General features: G+C 51.5%; 1 protein-coding gene and 1 pseudogene across 10 annotated transcripts in view; both read right to left on the reverse strand.

Annotated features, from left to right (window-relative positions):
- Positions 1 to 3,489: 3,489 nt before the first annotated feature.
- PCSK6 (proprotein convertase subtilisin/kexin type 6) overlaps positions 3,490 to 22,068 on the reverse strand; it is a 188,554-nt gene continuing 169,975 nt past the window's right edge. For 6 of the 10 annotated variants that reach the window (XR_013396028.1, XR_013396027.1, XM_028850196.2 and 3 more), the window contains 4 exons: positions 20,096 to 20,199; positions 15,162 to 15,291; positions 6,835 to 6,947; positions 3,490 to 4,916 (listed from right to left, as the gene is read on the reverse strand). Coding sequence is in view for 6 of the 10 variants with exons in the window: in XM_028850196.2 (XP_028706029.1) it covers positions 4,819 to 4,916; positions 6,835 to 6,947; positions 15,162 to 15,291; positions 20,096 to 20,199 (445 nt within the window). In the remaining 4 variants the exon portion in view is untranslated. Of the gene's footprint in view, positions 5,242 to 6,834; positions 6,948 to 15,161; positions 15,292 to 20,095; positions 20,200 to 22,068 lie in introns of all 10 variants that reach the window. The other 4 variants (XR_013396030.1, XR_013396029.1, XM_077940470.1 and 1 more) reach the window with 1 other exon arrangement.
- Positions 7,493 to 8,274, reverse strand: LOC144330136 (uncharacterized; annotated as a pseudogene).

Below are 22,068 nucleotides of genomic sequence, written 5' to 3' on the forward strand. Positions count from 1 at the left end.
AAATGACTAAAAAACATAATAACTAAAAATGTTAAACAAAATAACTAAATAATGAAAAAAGTTAAACAAAATAAAACCTAAACTTCATTTAATTCCAGAGAGGACCACCAGGTGGAGTCCTTAGGCCAGAGAGCTTGTTTTAACTTGGGGCCCTTCTGTTGCTGTGTTTAAAAAAAAAAAAAAAGAAAAAAGGAGAGGGGTGGTGTCTCTTTACTTCAAAAAGGGAAAGTTGTACAAGTTTCCCGTTCTTCAGCATAGGAATAGGGACAGAAATCACACCATATGTGGTTTTATTCATTTAGGGTATCTCTATGAAGTTGCAAACAATTTTCTTTTTTGATTCCATTTCTTTTGGCCGGAATTTCTCAACCTTGGCACTATTGACATTTTGGTCTGGACAGTTCTTTGTCATGGGGGCTGCTGTGCATTGCAGGGTGCTTAGCAGCATTCCTGGCCTCCACTCACTGGATATGAGTACATCCTTCCAGCTGTGACAACCCAAAATGTCTCCAGACATTGCCAAATGTCCCCTGGAAGACAAAAATTATCCCTGGTTGAGAGAGAACCACTGTTTTTGGCAACAGGATGTTCTCTGCCCTGGGCACTTTGGTTCCTGTTGTCTCAAAAGGGAAGCTAACATACCTGGTCACCCTTAGTGTGGCTGCTCAGTAGTGGTGAGGGGCTTTGGACAGTGGGACTGAACCCTAGGATCTAAGGTGGGTGCTCAGTGCTGTACCATCTAAGGATGCTGTTCTGTGCTCAGAAAAGCCACAGAGCCTAGGGTATCAGGAAAGGACTTAAACAGCCAACCAGGAAGGATAGAGTCGGGGGTTCGTGTGAGGAAAGCAACAGTGAAGGCTGGGGCAGGGGAGCAGAATCTTCATTTCCCTCCAGCAGCCAGTGCCCAGTGGCCTCCCAGCTGGCTGGGCAGAACCTTAAGATGCTAGAGAATGGCCTTGGTGTATTACTTTCCATCACCCCTGCTTGTTCTTATTAAAATGTTTTTCTTTCCTCCTTCTCTGGGTGCCCCAACATACTCCAAGCCTTTAGGCAAAAGGCCCTCTCCAGCCATATTACCAATAATGCAAATGCAGTGGATGGTGGTCTCCCCAGGTTCAAGGACACTCCACTCCTGGACTCATTTAGACCATATTGCTATCTATCGATCATTTTTGATTGATTGATTGAGACAGGGTCTCGCTATATTTCTCAGGCTGGCTGCAAACTCCTGAGCTCAAGCCGTCCTCTTGCTTCTGAACCTCCCAAAATGCTAGGATTACAGGTGTGAGCCACTGTGCCTGGCCCTTTTATTTTTTTAAGTTCTGTCTACCCCCTCCCATTTCAGGCGTGTTTTCTGTAAAATGCAATTCTCACCAGTCCTTTGAAGAGTCACAAGATACAAAGTCAGCAGTGGCCTGGGAGGGATGGGGATGTACACATGGGGTCTACTGTGAGGTGCCCAAGAATTTGGGGATAAGGTCAGATAAACATCACCCCCTGAAAATAAAGCTAGTTTAAAACAAATGCATCATGGCTGCATTTGGGCAGCTGCAGAACGATGCCCCTCCTGCAGCCAGCCGTCCTCCTTCCCTGGGCACACAGGTGGGAGCAACTTTGCCAATGTGCAGCCCAAGGCAAGGCAGTCACTTCTGTGGGCCTCAGTGTCCTTGTCTGGGAAATGACAGGTTTAGAGGAGGTGACCCATGATCCTGTCACTTAAAATCCATACATATATCCTGCCCGAGTCCAGACAATTTTAACCTCAAGTTTGGACCACTTGTGAGCAGACATTATATTTAGCTGGTCTCTTTCAACAAGGTGGAGTTTAGTGATTAGGACTTGGTGAACAACTTCTCAACTCCCCACCCAACTTGTCAGCCCCAAGATGGGCTTGCCTGGCCCAGCCACTTGACAAGGCTGCCTGGTTGGCTTTCCTGTAGTTGGTGTCCTTTGGGAAATAAAGGGAGTTTCTTCTTTTTTTTGTTTTTTTTTTTGTTTGTTTTTGAGACGCAGTTTCACTCTTGTTGCCCATGCTAGAGTACAGTGGTGTGATCTTGGCTCACTGCAGCCTCCACCTCCTGGGTTCAAGCTATTCTCCTGCCTCAGCCTCCCGAGTAGCTGGGATTACAGGTGTCACCACCACACACGGCTAATTTTTGTATTTTTAGTAGAGATAGGGTTTCACTGTGTTGGCCAGGCGGGTCTGAAACTCCTGACCTCAGGTGATCCGCCCGCCTCGGCCTCCCAAAGTGTTGGGATTACAGATGTGAGCCGCCACGCCCGGCCAGGAGTTTATTTCTGATTCAGCTGCAAACATGGTAAGACTGTAAGCTCTCAGTGGGCAAAGAGCTCGGATTTATAGATATCCAAGCTCTAGGGTCTAAAAAGGTGCCGTGCACCAGTGGGACTTAACAGGTTGCTGGTTTTAATTCAATGTCAGTCTCATGGGCGAGGAAAGGGGTTGAATCTTTATCCCAAACACACTCATTCCTTCACTGCCTCACACGCACAACTCTGGTCAATTGGTGCTTGTGGTGGCCAGCTGTTGGGTTGTGTGGCCTGCCCTACCTTCTGAGAGCTGCACATTGCTCCCCTCCTCCGCTGCAAAGCTCCCTGCGGCCATATTCTTCTGCACAAGCCTGTCCTTGTAGCCACAGCTGATGACACAGGGAGAGTACCAATGTAAGGCAGGCTGACCAAGTCCTGTCCCTGGGAAAAGAAGAACCAAGAAACAGACCCAGGAAGTTGGCTTGAGGGGTTGGATTTGTACCAGTTTTACTTGGAAGATGCTGGAGGTCTTGTCATTTGTACCATCAACTGGAGAAGGTGGCTATGAAGAGAAGGGCAGTGCTGCAGTACAGAGAGGATCTAGGTGACATTTAAGGCTGGTTCCAGGGTTCCCAAGGCTCTGCTGCACCCTTCCCTGAAATTCTGAATCCACTCTGGATTCAAAACAATGCCCCTCACTCACTCTTGTTTTCCCCTAAGTCATTTCTAGTGGGTGCATTTCCTTTACTTGAAGCCAGAGGATTCTTAGCAAGTACAAGCTTCTGACCTCACAGAGAGGCCACGGTAAACATCCCAAGGAGTGCATAAGCCATGGGTTCAGGGATTTCAGCCACTGCAGAAGACAAGCTGTAACCTAATTCAATCACAGTTGGCAGCTACCGGTGAAGAGGCTGGCAGTCTGGGCTGTGGGGAGCTTCCCCGTGACAGATGGAAGGGGTCCCTATATCTGGAGAGGCTCTAGAACCTCCTCCCAGTGAGGCTAATGTGGTCTGAAGAGGGTCTCTTTGCCAAATGACATTCTGGGGTTGGGATCTGGGATTTCCCCCACTACTTCCTTACATCATTTGCTAAAGCTCAAAAGCTTCCACGTAACAACATCAAACAGATCTGAAACCACAAATAAAGTAACGTCCACTTAACACTTTGGTCAGCACTCATGTTTCATTTTGTGTGCCTTGGAAAGAAATACAGGCTCCTGTACCATGGGATGTTAACTCTTTTATTAATTTAGGGTTAACATTGTATTTGCTTCATTGATTTCTCTTTCCGAGTTGTAGATTCAATAAACAACATCTGGGTTCTCTCCAGCTCACAGGTGACAAGGCAAATGCACTGTCGTCAAACAGGGGAGCGGGACAATATGGAGAAAGACGAGGTCGAAAAAATTTAAGGCAAATGTTACTTCCCTATTCAAGGGAATTGATCAAGCAGATCTGTGCATTTCAATGAAAATATATGAAATATTTGTCAAAATAATTAACGTCGGTAAAAATTACAACATGTAGCTTATAAAATGCCTACACAGGTTTGGCAGAAGAAATCCAACTGTGTCATGTAGACTCGTAACATACACAGACACAGAAGCATCCACCTTAAAAACGAGTCTTCTGAAGGGCAGAGGCCAAATGTATTTTAAAAGTAATTCCATAAAATGGGAAGTGATGGATGATTAACAGTGGATGGGCTGGCTTTACATTTTGTTCAGAGGAATTGCTTGGCCATCGGGGTACCTTTTGGCTGGCCACAGAATGCCTCCTGTTGCCCCTCCTCAGAAGGCTCTGCATCAGGTCGAGGTGGTCCTTCAGGCCATGAGACTCCTGAAGACACAGATAGAACACGGTAACAAGGAGAGCTCGGCTTGCTCAAAGGAGAACGCTGCGGGGAAAGAATCTTCTGGTCTGGGTTTGGAATTTGACTTTCTAAGCCACTGCTGCAGTTTCAGAAGTAGCTGACTATGTAGAAATAGATACTCCGGCCCCAGTGGTCATACATTTTATGCCCTCAAACCTATCTTATTTATAGTCTGACCAAACCGTCCCCAGACTGCTCAGTGGCAGGCAATAAGCAGGTAGACTGATGGCCCTTTGTCACATGTGAGGATGGCCCAGGGTTCGCCGGCTGGGCCAGGGAGATTTACTACAGAGCCGCAGTAAAGCACGGGGAGAAGAGTGATGTGTGATGCCAAGCGTCTTTCTTTTCTGCTTTGGTCTTGAAGATTCAGTAAACTTATGGTCCCAGAAGCTGCTCCAAAGCCGGAGCTGTGGATTCCCAGAATTCATTTTGTTCCTGTTACAGTTTGTCAGAAGACTGGAGCCAGCAAGCAGCATTTGAGAGGATATCACCATTTTAGGAACACTTCCTTAACAGCCACCACCCACCTGGCTTGAGTGCCCAGAGATGCTGCTCCTGGGGAGTAAAGCTGTCAGGTGCAGGGCAGCACCCCTGAAACAGGCTCTGGCCGACAGTCTGGAGGAGGGTGGACAGATGGATGGATGGGGGTCCCTGCCCTCTGTGGGCAGCCAGACACCCCTACCCGGCCAGGAGGCACGTGCGGCAGCAGAACTGAATGAAGAGTTTCCGTTCACACAGCCGGTTAGACTTCACCATCTCGCAGAATGTCTCATCAGCTGGGGCCCAGCATCAGGAAAGGAAAAGGAGGGAAAGGTCAGTCTTTGGTGCCTGTAAAGATTGTTTCAAGGCCAGGCGCGGTGCCTCATGCCTTTAATCCCAGCACTTTGGGAGGCCGAGACGGGTGGATCACCTGAGGTCAGGAGGTTGAGACCAGTCTGACCAACATGGTGAAACCCCATCTCTACTAAAAATACAGCAATTAGCCGGGCATAGTGGTGGGCTCCTGTAATCCAAGCTACTTGGGAGGCAAAGGCAGGAGAACCACTTGAACCTGGGAGGCAGAGGTTGCAGTGAGCTGAGATCGTGCCATTGCATTCCAGCCTGGGCAAGAAGAGCAAAACTCCGTCTCAAAAATAAATAAATAAATAAAAATAAAGATTGTTTCAATCATTCCACATATGCTGGGCATCAGTGGTGCCCTGGGCAAGAGGGACACAGACGGAGGTGGGCAGCAGGATGGCAGTCCTTGAAGTCCCTCTCCTGCAATGCACTTGACTCTGAGAGCCCTGTGTGGCAGGGGGCGGGGGGGGCAGGGGGGGCACTGGTGTATGGGTCTTTTGCTGAGTCTAAGTGACAAGGGGCTTCATGAGCAGGATGTGGGGGTGGTATGGGAGGGATCTCGGGAGAACACCCAGCCTGGGCCCGTGGGGCACATGTGCACCTGTCTTTCTGGACAACTGTGCTGGCGGTGGAGCTTAGGAGGAAAACGCTGGGGGAGGCCGGAGGACAGGCCTGGAGGCAGGTGGGAATGGAAGCTGCTTCCAGGGTGGAGGGGGCACCCCGGACAGGGAGGAGTGGGGATGGGAGGAAGGAAGCTGCTGTGGACAGGACTTGCTGAGGACGCAGCTGCAGCAAGGTGTAGAGGCCTTTGAGGATGCATCATCTGTGGACCTCGAGGCCCTCCAGTGGCAACCACACTTTTTTGGGCTGGATACAAAACCTGGGCAGGTGACTTCCTAAAGAGGGAGTTTCCAGGCCTTTGAAGGGACATAATTAGACAACCTTCCCACCCCCCCACCAAAAAAGAAAAAAAAAACCAAACAGTAACAAGGCAAGGAGGCATCCCAGGGCCCTCTACAAGCTCCATGCTCTGCCAGGACAGGGCCAGTGCCAGCTTCATGCCCAAGGACCATCTGCCCTGACCCTGGGACACTGCAGCAGACCGCCTTCCTCTTCTGGCTGTCAGAATGTGGTGCCCAGAGCTGGCCCCATGTGGCTCCACCCTGCTGCTTGCTGGGCCAGAGTCCCCTTCCCTGCCAATGTGTCTATAATGGCTCCTGCACTGGACCTCCAGGCCCGAGTCTTCTGCCAACCCTCCTTGTTGCCTGGAATTCCCAAACTGGGCACTTATCTTCAGTCCCCTTTTAAGTTTCTGTTTTTACAACTTGTCCTTGTCCCCCATCCCACTGCAGAGCCAGGGCTCTCCTGCAGCACGGATGTGGGTCCATGCTGGATCCCTGTGGAGCTGGGATTGCTGCTGCTGAGCGTGTTCTTGACTCTGGGCTCTGTCCCCCTCATCCTGAGGCCCTCCAGGCTTCCTGGCTTTGACCCCCAAGGTCAGGCTTCTTTTATGGGATGTCACACCCAGGTCACGGGGGCCTATGGCATGACAGTGGGAGCAGTACAAGGACAAAATCATTTTTAAGAGTCACTCAATAAACAGATCAGCAGTGGCTGGGAGGCCTCTCTGGTCAATGTGTGAGAGGCCTAGAGGGAAGTTGGGAGACAGGGCAGCTGTCTTCCAAATCAGCTAGAGGAATCCCAGACAGTCAATCAGATCAGGGGCACGAACACCTGTCTGTGGAGCCGCGGTGCCTGTGTGGCTTTGCTTTTCTCTTTTGAGCACAAGCTGGCCAGCTGAGCTCCTCCACAGGCAGCCCCAGGGTAACCCAGGATAACCCTGCTGCTGCTCACCGTTGCTGCACGTGTGGTTGGTGATGCAGGAGGTTCCCAGCTGTGTGAAGCCCGTCTTACACCTGCTGCAGTTCCTGCTGGAGCCTGCACAGCTCAAGCAGTTCTCATCACACCTGTGGGAAGACACCATTCCTGCTAAGGCTGGGGAAGAAGCCCAACCACTCTGGGCTCTTTTCCCAGAACCTTCACCTCCCTGCACCTCCTTCCCACCCCATCAGCCTCGGTCCTCTGTGGAGAGGCTGTGTCCCCCGCCATTCCCTGACACAGAGGCCAAGTGTCTGCATGTCTTTTCTCCTGTCTGACCTCACTACTGCCCTGGGAGGGCAGAGACAGCCATGGCCAGTTGGCAGGAGCATGCCCAGGATCAGGGGCCAGGGCCAGGCCCAGGCCTCTGAGGCTTCCCGCAGCTCACCTGGACACCCTCCTGGTCCCTGGCACCCAGTCCCTCCCCCGCCCCACATGGCTCCCAGAGCTATGTCAGTCTGCTCTGTCCAGCGGCTGCCAGGCTGCGATGGCTGTAGGCTTGGGGTCCAGGCCAGACTCCACCCAGGGATGTGACACACCTGACTCGAGCTGACCAGAAGGCTGCTGTCACCTATATGTGGCCATGCCTGCTTACCCTCGGGGAGTGGGAGAGATGCCCCACAATTCCTGCCCCTCTCGGACAGTCCTGGTCCAGCCTGCACAGACAGAGACCACGGCCAGGGCTATTTCTAATGCAGGGTAAACGTGACCTCAGAGGAGGGTTGGTGCACTACAGCCCAAGGGCCACAACCAGCATTTATCCTAGACCACAGTCACACTCATTCATTTACAATCTTTTGTGTAGCAGTGGCTGAGCTCAGTAGCTGTGACGGAGGCAGTGTGGCCCCAGAAGCCTGAGCGATTGACCATTTTGCCCTTTACAGAAAGCACTTGCCAATGCGGGCCGAGTGCTTGAAGGAGTGCACCCCGGCTGTGCTGCTGCCTGTCCTCAGTCCACGGCCCGGTGACTCAGTCTCCACAGTGCTTGCATCAGCTGCCCACCTCCCCATTGTTGCCAGCTAAGGGTGGAACAGGCCCCATAGGCAGGGCTTGGAGCTTTGTTGTGCTGATGCTTGGGCCTCCCTGGGGGGCAGTTCTTTGCTTTATATAGATGCCCCCTCCCTGCTGTGTGAAGCCTTCCATGCCCAGACGCCAGGCCTGCTCGTGGGGCTCTTTGCAGAGCAGCCCTCTGATGGGGTCTGGTCTCATCACTGACTCTGCTGCTCTGGAGCCCCAGCTGCAGCATCACTTCAGCCCGGGGGGGAGGTGGGTTTTATTCCTAGTGTGTCTGAGGATGCTGAGCCTAGAGCTCAAGTCCTTGGTCTGTAATTGTAAATGTGTAACCCCCACAGGCAAACTCACATCCAGGAGCCTTTCTAATGTTCCTATCCAGGCCACCCCAGAGGAAAGGACAGGTCAGACTACTTGCCAGAGGGGGCTGTGCACTTGTGGGAAGCCCCACGGGTCTGCCCCCATCATGCTGCCCCCTTCCCACACCTGGTCTTGTACATTCTGGTGGCACAGCCACCAACCAAACCCTTATGCCCCAGTATAGGGTATGACTTTCCCCACAGACCCTCCGGTTTCTCTTACAGACAATGCCACTGGTGAGAGGAGAACCAGGGCCGAGCTGAGTCATTTAAAGAGATGTCAGTGGTCTGGAGGACCCAGGGGCCCAGTGCTCCCAGGCCATGACTAAGGGTTGCTTCATCTATGAAGAACTGTGGTGAGGAGTGGGCTCCGGTGGACAGGCAGGCGGTTATGGCTTGCTTGCTTCTTCAAATACAACCTCACTGAGCTCAGTACGATGGCAGGGGCCTCAGTTTTCCCCTGCTCTATACCAAGTTGCCACACACTTAGCAGCTTAAAATAACACCGACTCAGGGGCTCCCCGTTATGCAGGCAGAAGTCCAGGCAGGCGCAGCTGGGCTCTCCACTGAGGGTCTCATGAGGCTCAGGGCAAGGTGGTGGCCAGGCTGGGCTCTCCTCTGGAGGTTTAGGGAAATAATCCATCACCATTCTGCTCATCACCATTCCCCTCCCCATTAGGCCAGTGCAGACGGCTCTCCCTGGGAGACCCTGTGTTTCCTGTGTAGCTCCTGCTTTCCATCAGGATTACTGTGCCCAGCAGCGGGTCCTCGTAGGCAGCAACAGCTTTGGGCAGGGTGGCTTTTAAGATGCTTCTGGTTCTGCAACCATCTATGGTACCTACTTTACCCCCAAACACCTGCAACCATCTATGGTACTTACTTTGCCCTGCCACATTCTGGAAGGACAGGGATGCCTAATGCAGCCCTCTCTCCCTGTTCCCTTGCAGAGGCCACTCCCATCAGCCTCCTGCCTGTTCAGGAGCAGGATGCAGAAGACTGATGCTTTCATGCTCCAGCCTGCACGCAGAATGCTCATTGGCAGAAGGCATGCCCCTTCAAGGTGTGCCCCTGAGAGTCTCTGTCCCCGCTAAGCCTGGGGGCAAGTGGAGGAAGGGCCAAGGCATGAGAAATTTGTCTACCCCTCTGGCGAGCACTCCACAGAGGCCTCTTTTTCTTCCAAGTTGTCCAGGCTGGCTCTTGCTAGGTCCTCTCACTAGGTCTTAAGGGTGTCCGGCCCCTCTCTTAAGGAACTTATCATGCATTGTTCTCAGCTTCGGGCCTCAGCTTCCACCTGCAGTTGCCAACCCAGCAGGCCTGCGTCCTGGCCTGCTTGTTTCAATGCAGCTCTTGTCTGGCCACATGCTCCCTCGGAGCTGCCTGGCACAGCAGCAGCGGACGGCCGCAGCGTACACCAGCCTTCTGGGGCCTGGAGGATGCCTGTGGTTCTCTACCAGCTCAGGCTGTCCGAATGGGGAGAGATTCTGCAGAACCAAGCGGACCAAGTCCTTGCTTCCTTTGGGAGGAGTCCACACTGACGCTCTTCCTGGGGGTGCTTCTCCAAGACCCGGTGTGTCAGCCCCAGCACTGTCAGCCTCTGCAGGGCCGAAAGCTTCCCCTTATGTGGGAACAATACCCAGGAAACTCCTGTCCTCCACTGCCCAAAGAGGTTTGTGGCGGGGCTGCCGCCTGCTGCCTCCTGGGGGGCAGGGTGTGCCAATGTCTCTGGCTGCCTGCAGGGGTCCAGTTGCACAGCTGTGGACATAATCAGCATGCCCTGAAATCCAGGGCATTTGACAAATGAAAGTGATTATCACTGTTTAATTCCAGGTTCTCCCTGGATTGCTATATTTAATTATCTGAGAACCAGCTGACTGCTTAACATGAAAAGTTTAACTTCAGACAACTGTGCCCAGGGCCCTGTGCAGGACTCAGCAAGGCTGCACCTTGCAAGTGGGTGGCAAGTTTCCTATTTTACAGCAACCCAGTAGAAGGGGCTGATGCTTGCAGAGATACGTAACCGCCACCAGGTCCCTCTGCTATGGGTCACACAAGTGCCAGGACTCGGTGGTCCCTCATGGGCTCACTGTAGGGTTTGTTTCTAGCGGAATAGGTTACAACCCATAGTGGTTCTTACACACAGCCTGGGAGGCAGACCCCATTGCGGGGTGAATCTACCAGTGCTAACAGGTACCCAGCTGGGAGCCAGGCATGGGCACCCCTCCTGCTCTGACACAAGCCTTTGAGGGCTCCCTCATTTTAAGTCTTTTTCAGACGGAAGCCCCGCGATATGGTTTGAACATTTGTCCCCTCCAAATCTCATGTTGAGATGTGATCCCCAGTGTTGGAGGTGGGGCCTGGTGGGAGCTGTTTGGACCATGAGGTGGATCCCTCATGAATGGCCTTGCACCATCCCCTTGGTGATGAGTGAGTTCATGTGAGAGCTGGTTGTTTAAAGGTATGTGGCAACTCCTTCCTTCTTTTTTTTGAGATGGAGTCTCGCTCTGTCACACTGAAGTGCAGTGGCATGATCTTGGCTCACTGTAACCTCCGCCTCCTTGGTTCAAGTGATTCTCCTGCTTCAGCCTCCTGTAAGACTGGGATTATAGGAACACACCACCACATTGAGCTAATTTTTGCTTTTTTTTTTTTTCTTAGTAGAGAAGGGGTTTTGCCATGTTGGCCAGGCTGGTCTTGAACTCCTGGCCTCTGGTGATCCGCCCATCTTGGCCTTCCAAAATGCTGGGATTACAGGCGTGAGCCATTGTGCCCGGCCTCCTTCCCTCTCTTGCTCCTGCTCTTGCCATGTGATGTGCTGCTCTTGCTTCACCTTCCATCAGGAGTAAAAGCTCCCTGAGGTTTCCCCAGAAGCTGAGCAGATGCTGGAGCCACGTTTCCTATTAAGCCTACAGAACTGTGAGCCAAATCAACCTCTTTTCTTTATAAATTACCCAACCTCAGGTATTTCTTTACAGCACTGTGAAAGCAGGGTAACATCTGGCACTTCCCTCACAGCCCACCCCCATCATCACACCTTCACAGCCAACCCCCATCATCACACCCTCACAGCTCACCCTGATCATCACACCCTCACAGCTCAACCCATCACCACACCTTCACAGCTCACTCCATCACCACACCCTCACAGCTCAATCCCATCATCACACCCTCACAGCTCACCCCCATCATCACACCCTCAGAGCTCAACCCCATCATCACACCTCACAGTTCACCCCCATCATCACACCCTCACAGCTCACACCCATCACACCCTGACAGCTCACCGCCATCATCACACCTCACAGCTATACCCAGTATCACACCTTCACAGCCTACCTCCATCATCACACTTCACAGCTCACACCATCATCACACCCTTACAGCCAACCCCCATCATCACACCCTCACAGCCATCCCCCATCACACCCTTACAGCTCACATCCATCACACCCTCACAGCTCACCCCCATCACACCCTCACAATGCACACCCATCATCATACCCTCACAGCTCACTCCATCATCACACTTCACAGCTCACACCATCATCACACCCTCACAGTCAACCCCCATCATCACACCCTCACAGCCACCCCCCATCATCACACCCTCACAGCTCACATCCATCACACCCTCACAGCTCACCCCCATCACACCCTCACAATGCACACCCATCATCACACCCTCACAGCTCACTCCATCATCACACCCTCACAGCCCACCCCCATCATCACACCCTCAGAGCTCACACCCATCATCATACCATCACAGCTCACACCCAATAAAACACCCTCACAGCTCACTGCAACATCACACCTCACAACTTACCTCTATCATCACACCTCATAGCTCACTCCCATCATCACACCCTCACAGATCACACCCATCATCACACCCTCACAGCTCACCTCATTATCAAACCACACAGCACATTCCAATCATCACACCCTCACAGCCCACCCCATCACACACTCACAGCTCACTGCCATCATCACGCCCTCACAGCCCATCCCCATCATCACACCCTCATAGCTCACTCCCATCATCACACCCTCACAGCCCACCCCCATCACGCCCTCACAGCTCACACTCATTATCACACTCTCACAGCTCACCGTCACACCCTCATAGTCCATTCATTCATCACACCCTATAGCTCACCCCCATCATCACACCCTCACAGCCCACTCCCATCAGAACACCTCACAGCTCACACCCATCATCACACCCTCACAGGCCACACCCATCATCACACCCTCACAGCTCACCCCATCACACCCTCACAACTCACCCCCATCATCACACCCTCACCACCCACCACCATCATCACACCCTCACAGCTCACCCATCATCACACTGTCTGTCACAGCCCACTACCATCATCACACCCTTACAGCTCACCCCCATCATCACACTGTCACAGCCCACCCCCATCATCACACCCTCACAGCTCACCCCATCATCACACCCTCACAGCTCAAACCCATCATGACACCCTCACAGCTCACCCCATCATCACACCCTCACAGCTCAAACCCATCATGACACCCTCACAGCTCACCCCATCATCACACTCTCACAGCTCACCCCATCTTCACACCCTCACAGCTCACCCCATCATCACACCCTCACAGCTCAAACCCATCATCACACCCTCACAGCTCACCCCATCATCACACCCTCACAGCTCAAACCCATCATGACACCCTCACAGCTCACCCCATCATCACACCCTCACAGCTCACATCATCACACCCTCACAGTCCACCCCATCATCACACCCTCACAGCTGACCCTCATCATCACACCCTTTCAGCTCATACCCATCATCACACCCTCACAGTCCACCCCTATCATCACACCCTCACAGTCCACCCCCATCATCACACCCACACAGCCCACCCCCATCATCACACCCTCACATCCCACACCCACCACACCCTCACAGCTCACCTCCATCATCACACCTCACAAACATCACACCCTCACAGCTCACCCCCATCATCACACCTCATAGCTCACAAACATCAACCCTTACAGCTCACATGCATCATCACACCCTCATAGCTCACACCCATCATCACACCCTCATAGCTCACCTCATCATCACTCCCTCATAGCCCACCTCCATCATTACAACCTCACAGCTCACCCCCCTCATCACACCCTCAGACCACACCCATCATCACACCCTCACAGCTCACACTCATCACACCCTCACATCTCACCATCGTCACACCCTCACAGTCCACCCATTCATCACACCCTATAGCTCACCCCCATCATCACACCCTCACAGCCCACTCCCATCAAAACACCTCACAGCTCACACCCATCATCACACCCTCACAGCCCACCCCCATCATCACACCCTCACAGTTCACCCCATCATCACACCCTCACAGCTCACCACATCATGACACCTTCACAGTCCACCCCCATCATCACAGCCTCACAGCCCACCACCATCATCACACCCTCAGAGCCCACACCCATCATCACACCCTCACAGTCCACACCCATCACACCCTCACAGCTGACCCTCATCATCACACCCTTACAGCTCACACCGATCATCACACCCTCACAGTCCACCCCTATAATCACACCCTCACAGTCCACCCCCATCATCACACCCTCACAGCCCACCCCCATCATACATGCTTACAGCCCACCCCCATCATCACACCCTGACAGCCCACCCCATCATCACACCCTCACAGCCCACCCCATCATCACACCCTCACAGCCGACACCCATCATCACACCCTCACAGCTGCCTCAAACTCCTCATTGTTGCTCCCACCCTGAATAAGACAGGTTGCCCTGCCCTGTTCTGGGTCCTGAGTTCATGATCTCCCAGCATAGGGCAATATTCAGCCAGAAAAGAGGAGACCAGAGCAAATGGCTTCTCCTTTAACAGCTAAGGTCCAACAACAGAAGGGTCCAGGGCCATCAAATAAGAATGGTGACTCTGTGGATGGACGCATGGGAGGAAGCACGAAAGGGGAATAGGAAGGGTAAAATACATGTGCATTGATTGTGCAGAAAATGGCTTTAGAATGAGGAAATTGTCAGGATCTTTTTACTTTCTCTAAAGTATCTAACTAAAAAATATTTTTTAGGCCAGGCGTGGTGGCTCACACCTATAATCCCAGCACTTTGGGAGGCTGAGGTGGGTGGATCATTTCAGGCTAGGAGTTCGAGACCAGCCTGGCCAACATGGTGAAACCCCGTTTCTATTAAAAATACAAAAATTAGCCGGGCATAGTGGCGGGCACCTGTAGTCCCAACTACTCAAGAGGCTAAGGCAGGAGAATGGTGTGAACCTAGGAGGTGGAGCTTGCAGTGAGCCAAGATAGCACCACTGCACTCCAGCCTGGGTGACAAAGTGAGACTCTATCTCAAAAACAAAAACCAAAACAAAAATTAGCTGGGCACTGTGGTGCACGTCTGTAATCCTAGCTACTCGGGAGGCTGAGGCACGAGAATTGCTTGAACCCCGGAGGCAGAGGTTGCAGTGAGCTGACATTACACCACTGCACTCCAGCCTGGGCAACAGAGTAAGACTGTGTCTCCAAAAACAAATTTTTTTAAACCCAAAACACGGTTTCTCTGATTATCGACAGTGCAAAGGATGCATGCTGAGTGTGACATGGGCAGGGACATCCACTGGGGTGTGAGCACCTTGCTATTCTGCTTCCCATCCTATCCTGTTGCTGTACAGTGCCTGGCCCACGGCAGGGACCCAACAAATATGCATTCAGTGAACAAAGGGACGAAGGCCCCAACCAGCTCTGTAAATGGGCTCCTATCCACTGTGGGGTGATGCGACACGCCCTCCCCCAGCCCCTGGGGAAGATGCTGCCAGACTCTGCCCTCCAGTCACTCCTTTGCTGGACACAGCTGCCTGCCGTTCCCTGCCAGGAAGACCGTACCTTCGACACACTTTGTGGGGCAAGCCCGGCATCTCCTCTGGGTAGAACCCCTCACCACAGGCTGGCACACACTTCCAGTCTTGGAAGTGGAAGTTTTTTGCACAGTGAATGCACTCTTCTCTGCCTGGCCCTGAGAGATACACGAAAAGAAGAAGGTATCAGGGATGGCTGGCAGAAGACCATGCCCCAGGCCTGCTTCAGGGCCTTGTGAGATCAGGGGTACCATTCAGAAGCCCCCAGGCCACCACTACAGCTGGCATTTCCCAGGTTCTGTGAGCTGGGCCATCCTCACCCACTCCCAGGACGGGGGCATCGCCATCCCCATTTCATAGACGGGGACATCAAGGCATGAGGTGATCTCAGAGGGAGCACACCTGCCCACTGGCCATGCGACGATGATGGGCCCTGTTTCCAACAGGCCTAGCCCACTTCTGCTCCCTGAACACTTGAAATCCAGTGCCAAAGTCTTCATATAAAAAAATATAAAACAGCTCATTTATTTTTTATATGGATACATGTTGAAATGGCAATGTTTTAGATACATTAGGTTGAACAGGATATGTTACTAAAATTATTTTTGCCTGTTTCGTTTGACTGTTTAAGATATGGTTACTAGGCAACTTCGAATTGCAGCCATGGTTTGCATTTGTGGCTCTTCCATTGCACAGAACGCTGTAGATGATGATGTGGGAAGATGAAAGAAGAGATCTTCGGGAATAGTGTTGACTGGTGTTTGGTGTGTACAGTCAGGGCATTTTCAACAATAGAGAAAAAAATGCCTAAGACTAAGGGTTTATGGCGCAGGGAGGAGAGACTCGAAGAGACAACAGTTCTGAGCAAAGGGCCATGAGTCATGGAGGAAAACCTTCAGGTTGGCTAAGGGTCTGAGGAGGAACTGTCGACCTGGCTCAGACATTGGACTAGATGACTAGATAGCACCTCCTCTGGGCCAGGTGTCTCCAGGGAGCATCTGATGGGACGTCAGAGAAAGGCAGTGAGGTGGCCACTGACTGACAGCGGACAGGGTTACAGGCAGGGAGGAAATTATCTCAGGGGCTCTGATAATCACAATGCCAGAGTAAACCTCCCCGCGACTGCTTCAGTTTGACTGTGGTCTTAGATTGAGGCCTTGCAGTCTGCTCTGGACTCAGATGGGGCCTCTCGCTGTGTCAAGGGAAAAGCCCTTTGCAGAGGTTCTGGAGCCTGGAGGGCTCAAGCACAAGGCCCTGTGCTCTGGGGCTGGCTCCACACCTCAGAACCACAGCTGTAAGGCTGGGAGGGAATTCTGAGCTCATGCAGGAGAAGCTCCTCCTTTGAGAGTCAGGAAGAGTGAAGCCGAGAAGGCCACAGAGTTTTGAGCAGGAGGCAGACGTAGGGCCCTCAAGGGGCCTCTTGAGGACCACCGTCTTCATGGCGGGTGTCTCCCTCTTCCTGAGGTGCTGTGGAAGAGCTGACCCCAGGGTGGGGACTCTGTTCGGTTTAAGTTGTTCTGGAGCAGAGGCTGCTCTTATGCTTTGGCCAACGCCGCCCCTCCCCATCGCTGATCTCTGGGAGCATCTGGTGGGTGGGTCTCGTGCACAAGGCGGGGCGCCACTCTGAGTGGGGCTTGGGAGCTGTTCAGGGCCTGCTGTTGTACCTCTCGTGCCTCTCCTGCTGAACCCGTCATCCCCGCTGTCCTTCCTCCAGCACCAGGGTCCTTAACACTTGTGGAGCCTCCAAAGTGGGAAAGAAAGCTTGTTCTCATTTGTACTTAGTTTAATGCTCAATGTATTAAGCTTCAAAGTTGTTAAAACACATTTATTTGGAGATGGCGGTGATGGTGGCACACAAATGTAAATTCACTTAATGCCACCGAACTGTATGCCTAAAAATAGTCAAGATGGTAAATTTTGTGTGACTTGTATTTTATCACAATAAAAAAGCTGTTAAAGTGGGTTGATTTTCTAAGCGACCTATTTTCTCAACTACTAAAAAATATGAATTTCATAACTCAGTGAAAGTCTTTTAAGGATTCCATTAAGTCACAAGTCTCTATAGACTTTGAACACTTTAAAAGCACCCACAATCATAGCAATAAGAGCAGAATGGGCTATGCTTATACAGGACCTGCTATGTCATTTGCGGGGCCCAGTATAAAGTGAAACCATGCAGCCTTTGTTCAAAAAGCTGCAAAAATGTGCCATGACAGGGATTGAAACAGAAACCATTTTCCTTTCTTTTGTAATCTCTCTTGCTCTGCTGTAGTGTTTCTCATTTGCTGTTTCAAGTCATGCCATCTCGGGCATAGGATGCTCATGCATGAGGACCGACTGTCACAGGTGCTTGGGGCACTGCCCTGCAACTTGGTATGTGTGTGCCCTGCAGGCTGCCAGCTGCTAGTCCACATGCCATGCCCCAGGTGGGTAAGTCGAGTCCCATGAGGCCACTGCATTAACCCAGCTGTGCCAGCAGCCCCAAAGGATTACAACCTCCATGCCAAGACACACGGGGCACCTGGACTCAGGAGGATGAGAGGCTCATCTCAATCGAGTTGCCTGCCAAGTGCACCGGGGCACTGTGAGCCAAGGTTGGGGGCAGATTCCACCAGGTCCTACCCCAAGCACTCATGCCTGACTCCAACCCTCCCCATGACTGTGCCCAGGCCCCTGGGTGGGTGGCGGGCAGCAGTGGTCACTGAATGGGAGCAGGGAGGGGAATGCCAGGTGGGCCTGGGTCTCCAGGGCACACGAAGTGGGCAGCTGAGAACAGATGTCTCCAATGAGGTCCACACCTGACATGTAGCAAGAAGCCTCCAGTGACTCAGAGGAGGAAAATGAGGTCTCTCTCCCAAGAGGCTGCCAGGAGATAGATGTACACGTTCCCAGGAGCGTAGAAAGAACCCCACGTCAGAGGGCATGGGGCACAGGGGAGATTCCCTAGAGCTGTGGACCTGCTCACCAATGAATTTAATAGCTGAAGTGATGGAGAAGTCACTGGTTTGAGATGAGAAGTCCAAGTGACTCTACAAAGCTTTTTGCCATCAGGCAATCTGGGGACTCAGAGAAAGAAAAGTGAATTATTGAAATCAAAGAGTTATAAAATGGTATGCCTGAATGTTATGGATTCGAGTGACTATGAAATTTAAGTAAGCAACATCAGTGATGCTTCCTAATCAATCTGGGCTAAATAAGTCAAAGAAACAAATAATAAAAATAAAAGACAAAAAGGTGACAGGCAAACTGCTAGGGAAATCTGCTGAGCTGCCAGCGGGTGGAACCCATCCAGATGCTGAGCACTGTGGCCTTCAGGACTGCCCCAGGAGGGAACTGAGGAGGACGTATCTCCCCTGGGTGGTCTGGGGTCAGCATGGCAATCGTAGGAGGACACCGGCCTTGGCCATAGCCTTGGTTTATCATGCCTGTCTATTCCACGACAGTACGGCAGGTAGCTGCATGGGGTACTCATGGTTGGCCACATGGGGAGGGGTGTGCCCATTCTGCAGCATTTCTGAGGAACAGTAGTATCATGGCAACTGTGATTTAGTAGAGACTTAATTCTGTTTTTTTTAGACAGAGTCTCACTCTGTTGCCCAGGCTGAAGTGTGCAGGGGTGTGATCTCAGCTCACTGCAACCTCCACCTCCCAGTTTCAAGTGATTTTTGTGTCTCCGCCTCCCCAGTAGCTGGGATTACAGGTGCCCACCACCACACCCGACTAATTTTTGTATTTTTAGTAGAGACAGGGTTTCGTCATGTTGGCCAGGCTGGTCTTGAACTCCTGACCTCAGGTGATCTACCCGCCTTGGCCTCTCAAAGTGCTGGCATTACAGGCATGAACCACTGCGCCTGGCCAGTAGAGACTTAATTCTTAAAGTATTACTGCAAAAAAAGCTCATATGATGTGTTTCTTAGAAAGGACCAAAGTACCAGGGGCAGGAAGGGGAGAGGAGAAAACTTAACCCAAAACATATCTGAGCCCACAGACTGATGGTGCACTTCAACTTACTTGTGCAAATAGCTCTGCAAAACAAAACCCAATAAAATGAATGAATTCTCTACCATTCTGCATAGAAACTGTGCCTGGGAGACATTCGTGCCATCATCTTTGTGGGAAATTATAATACATGTAAAATTGTTTATAGAATTCTTTTCTTCTTTGAACCAACTATTCAAAATAAGTGAAGATAGGTACAAAGAACTAAGGCTATGTTTGAAAACATCCCCGTCTCCACCTGGATCCATTCCCACCTCTCCCAAAGCCCTCTCAATGTTTATAGTGTTGTGTTTCTGTCCGCACCTTTCCACAGCAAGAGTTGAGCTCTGAGACAAGATGGCCTGAGTGGCTGAGCATCCCTTATCCCTTTCCCCGTCTGAAATAAGCCACTGCCTGGCTGGATTTCTAATGAGAAATTCAGGCTGCTTGTTCAAAGTGGGCCTTTGCATTGTTTTGGGACTTTGTTTGAAATTTAAAAACATGGTTTTAAAAAAGATTTCCAACAAAATGTTTTCCTTTCATGGAGAACAGGGTCTCACTATGCTGCCCAGGCTAGTCTTGAGCTCCTGGGCTCAAGCTATCCTCCCACCTCTGCCTCTCTGAGTGCTGGGATTATAGGCATGAGCCACTGCAATGTACACAAAATTTACCATCTCAGCTATTTTTAAGTACACAGTTCAGCAGCATTAAGGACATTCACACTATTACGTAACCATCGCCAGCATCTATCCTTAGAACAATTGTCATCTTCTCAAGTTGAGACTCTGTAACCGTTAAACATTAAATCTCCACTCTCCCTGCCCCCAGTCCCTGGTACGGCCTTTGTACCTTGTTTTGCCTTTGCATTTTCATGCTGCAATGAATGCAGAAGCCCATGAAGTCCTAGGGCTTTCTCGGTCTCAAGGCAGTAGCCTACCCGCTTGGGTAACGCTGGCCTGAGGCCTCCACAGGCGGTGAACTCACCCACGCAGGTTCCGCAGGTGTGATGGCATTCCCCACATCTGATCAGCTCTGAGTCAAAGTAGGTGCCTGGCTCGCAGTCAGGAATGCAGCTGCCCCGTGCAAGGCTGTTGAAAAGAAAGAGGCAGATTTCCACATCCATTCCAAAAGTCTAATTAAATTATGATTTGCCCTCTAACGCCTTTCCCAAGAGGAAATGTAAGTGGCTGAGGCACAGTTCTTTGTGTCACCAAAAGTTCTCAGCTAAGGAAAGTTGGGAAAGTCATCCCGCAGTCGGCTGGGGGCCCAGCAGGAACGGCCACGAGGCCCTGGGAAGCAGAGCTCCCATTACTATGCAGCAGGCGCCGGGCTCCGTCCAACCGGGCTCCGTCCAACCCAGTGATAGCTTTTCCTTACTGCCATTTCTCCAACTTGAATCCAAACCTCATGAAGAGAAGTGGAGCTGTGTGGGTCATAACTGGTGGCACGCTAGCTCAGTCTCAGTGTCGAGTCCCTCTTGAAGTGTCGGCATTTATGACATGTGATGGGGCTGTTGGCGGCAAGGCTGGCCCTGAACCCCAACCTGCTCCTGTCTCTCTCTTGCTTGAAACCTTCTGCAGCTTCGCAATGAACTTGAAATAAGACGCCCTCTAGAGCCCTAGCAGGCCTGTCAAATGCAGCCCCTGCCTTCCTCTTTCACCCCATTTGTGCCTGCCCTCACCTCGATCCAGCCAGCCAAGTGCTGGACAGAGACACAGATGCTGAGCTACACCATCCATGTGGATGGCTTCTGCCACTTCCCAGTGTTCCACCCCAAGCAAGCCTGCCAGCCTCTCTGCATCTCCGTTTTCCTTCCTGCTAATTGGTTTCTACATCATAAAGTCGCTTGGAGGACTCAATGAGTTAATACCCATAAACATTTCAGTGTCTGGCACACAGCAGTGTGAATAAATGTCACCTACAATTATCTCTTTAGTTCCTGAGATTATACTGTGTGTGATGTACACGTTTTAAATGGGTTTGCCACTAACCATACTGAGCAAGTGCTATGCGGTGCATCTGTCAGAGCTGGTGACTCCTGCTATGACACTGGGATTTATAATAAGAAATATATGTTTGGTTTTTGTCCTGGCACACAGCTCCTAAGACCCTTGCAATTACCAAAGTGCTAAATGTCTTTAATACCTGATGACTGGGGGGTTCCTGGGTAGCCTCTAGACAGGGGCTGGCTGCCAGGGAACCAACCATGTGATCAGAACATTGGAATTTTTAGCCCTACTACTCTGACCTCCCTCCTGGGAGGTGAGAGGGGCTGAAGGCTGAATTGATTACCAGTGGCCAATGATTTAATCAATCATGCCTATGTAAAAAAACCTCCATAAAAACCCCAAAATATCAGGGTTTGGAGACCTTCTAGGTTGGTGAACAAGAACACATCCCACATCCTGGGAGGGTAGCACAACCCAGCCCCATAGGGATGGAAGGTCCAGCGTTCAACCCTTCCAAACCTCACCCTCCGCATCTCTATCTAGCTGTGCATCATATCCTTGTAATAAATGGGTACACATAAGTAATGTCTTTCACTGTGAGCTGCTTTAGCCAATTAATCGAACCCAAGGAGGGGTCATGGGAAATCCGATTGGTAGCTGGTCATTCAGAAGCACAGGTCACCACGTGGGACTTGTGATTGGCATCAAAGTGGGGCAGTCTTGGGCTGAGCCCTCAATTTGTAGGATGTGACACTATCTAGTAGTGTCAGAATTGAGCTATTTATTTATTTATTTATTTTTGAGACAGGATCTCACTCTGTCACCCAGGCGGGAGTGCTGCAGTGGCACGATCTCAGCTCACTGCAAACTCTGCTTCCCAGGTTCAAGCGATTCTCCTGCCTCAGCCTCCCAAGTAGCTGAGATTCAGGAATGCACCACCGTGCCTGGCTAATTTTAGTATTCTTAGTAGAGACAGGGTTTTGCCATGTTGGCCAGGTTGGTCTCGAA

This window comes from Macaca mulatta, chromosome 7 (assembly GCF_049350105.2).
Source record: "Macaca mulatta isolate MMU2019108-1 chromosome 7, T2T-MMU8v2.0, whole genome shotgun sequence".
Classification (NCBI taxonomy): domain Eukaryota; kingdom Metazoa; phylum Chordata; class Mammalia; order Primates; family Cercopithecidae; genus Macaca; species Macaca mulatta.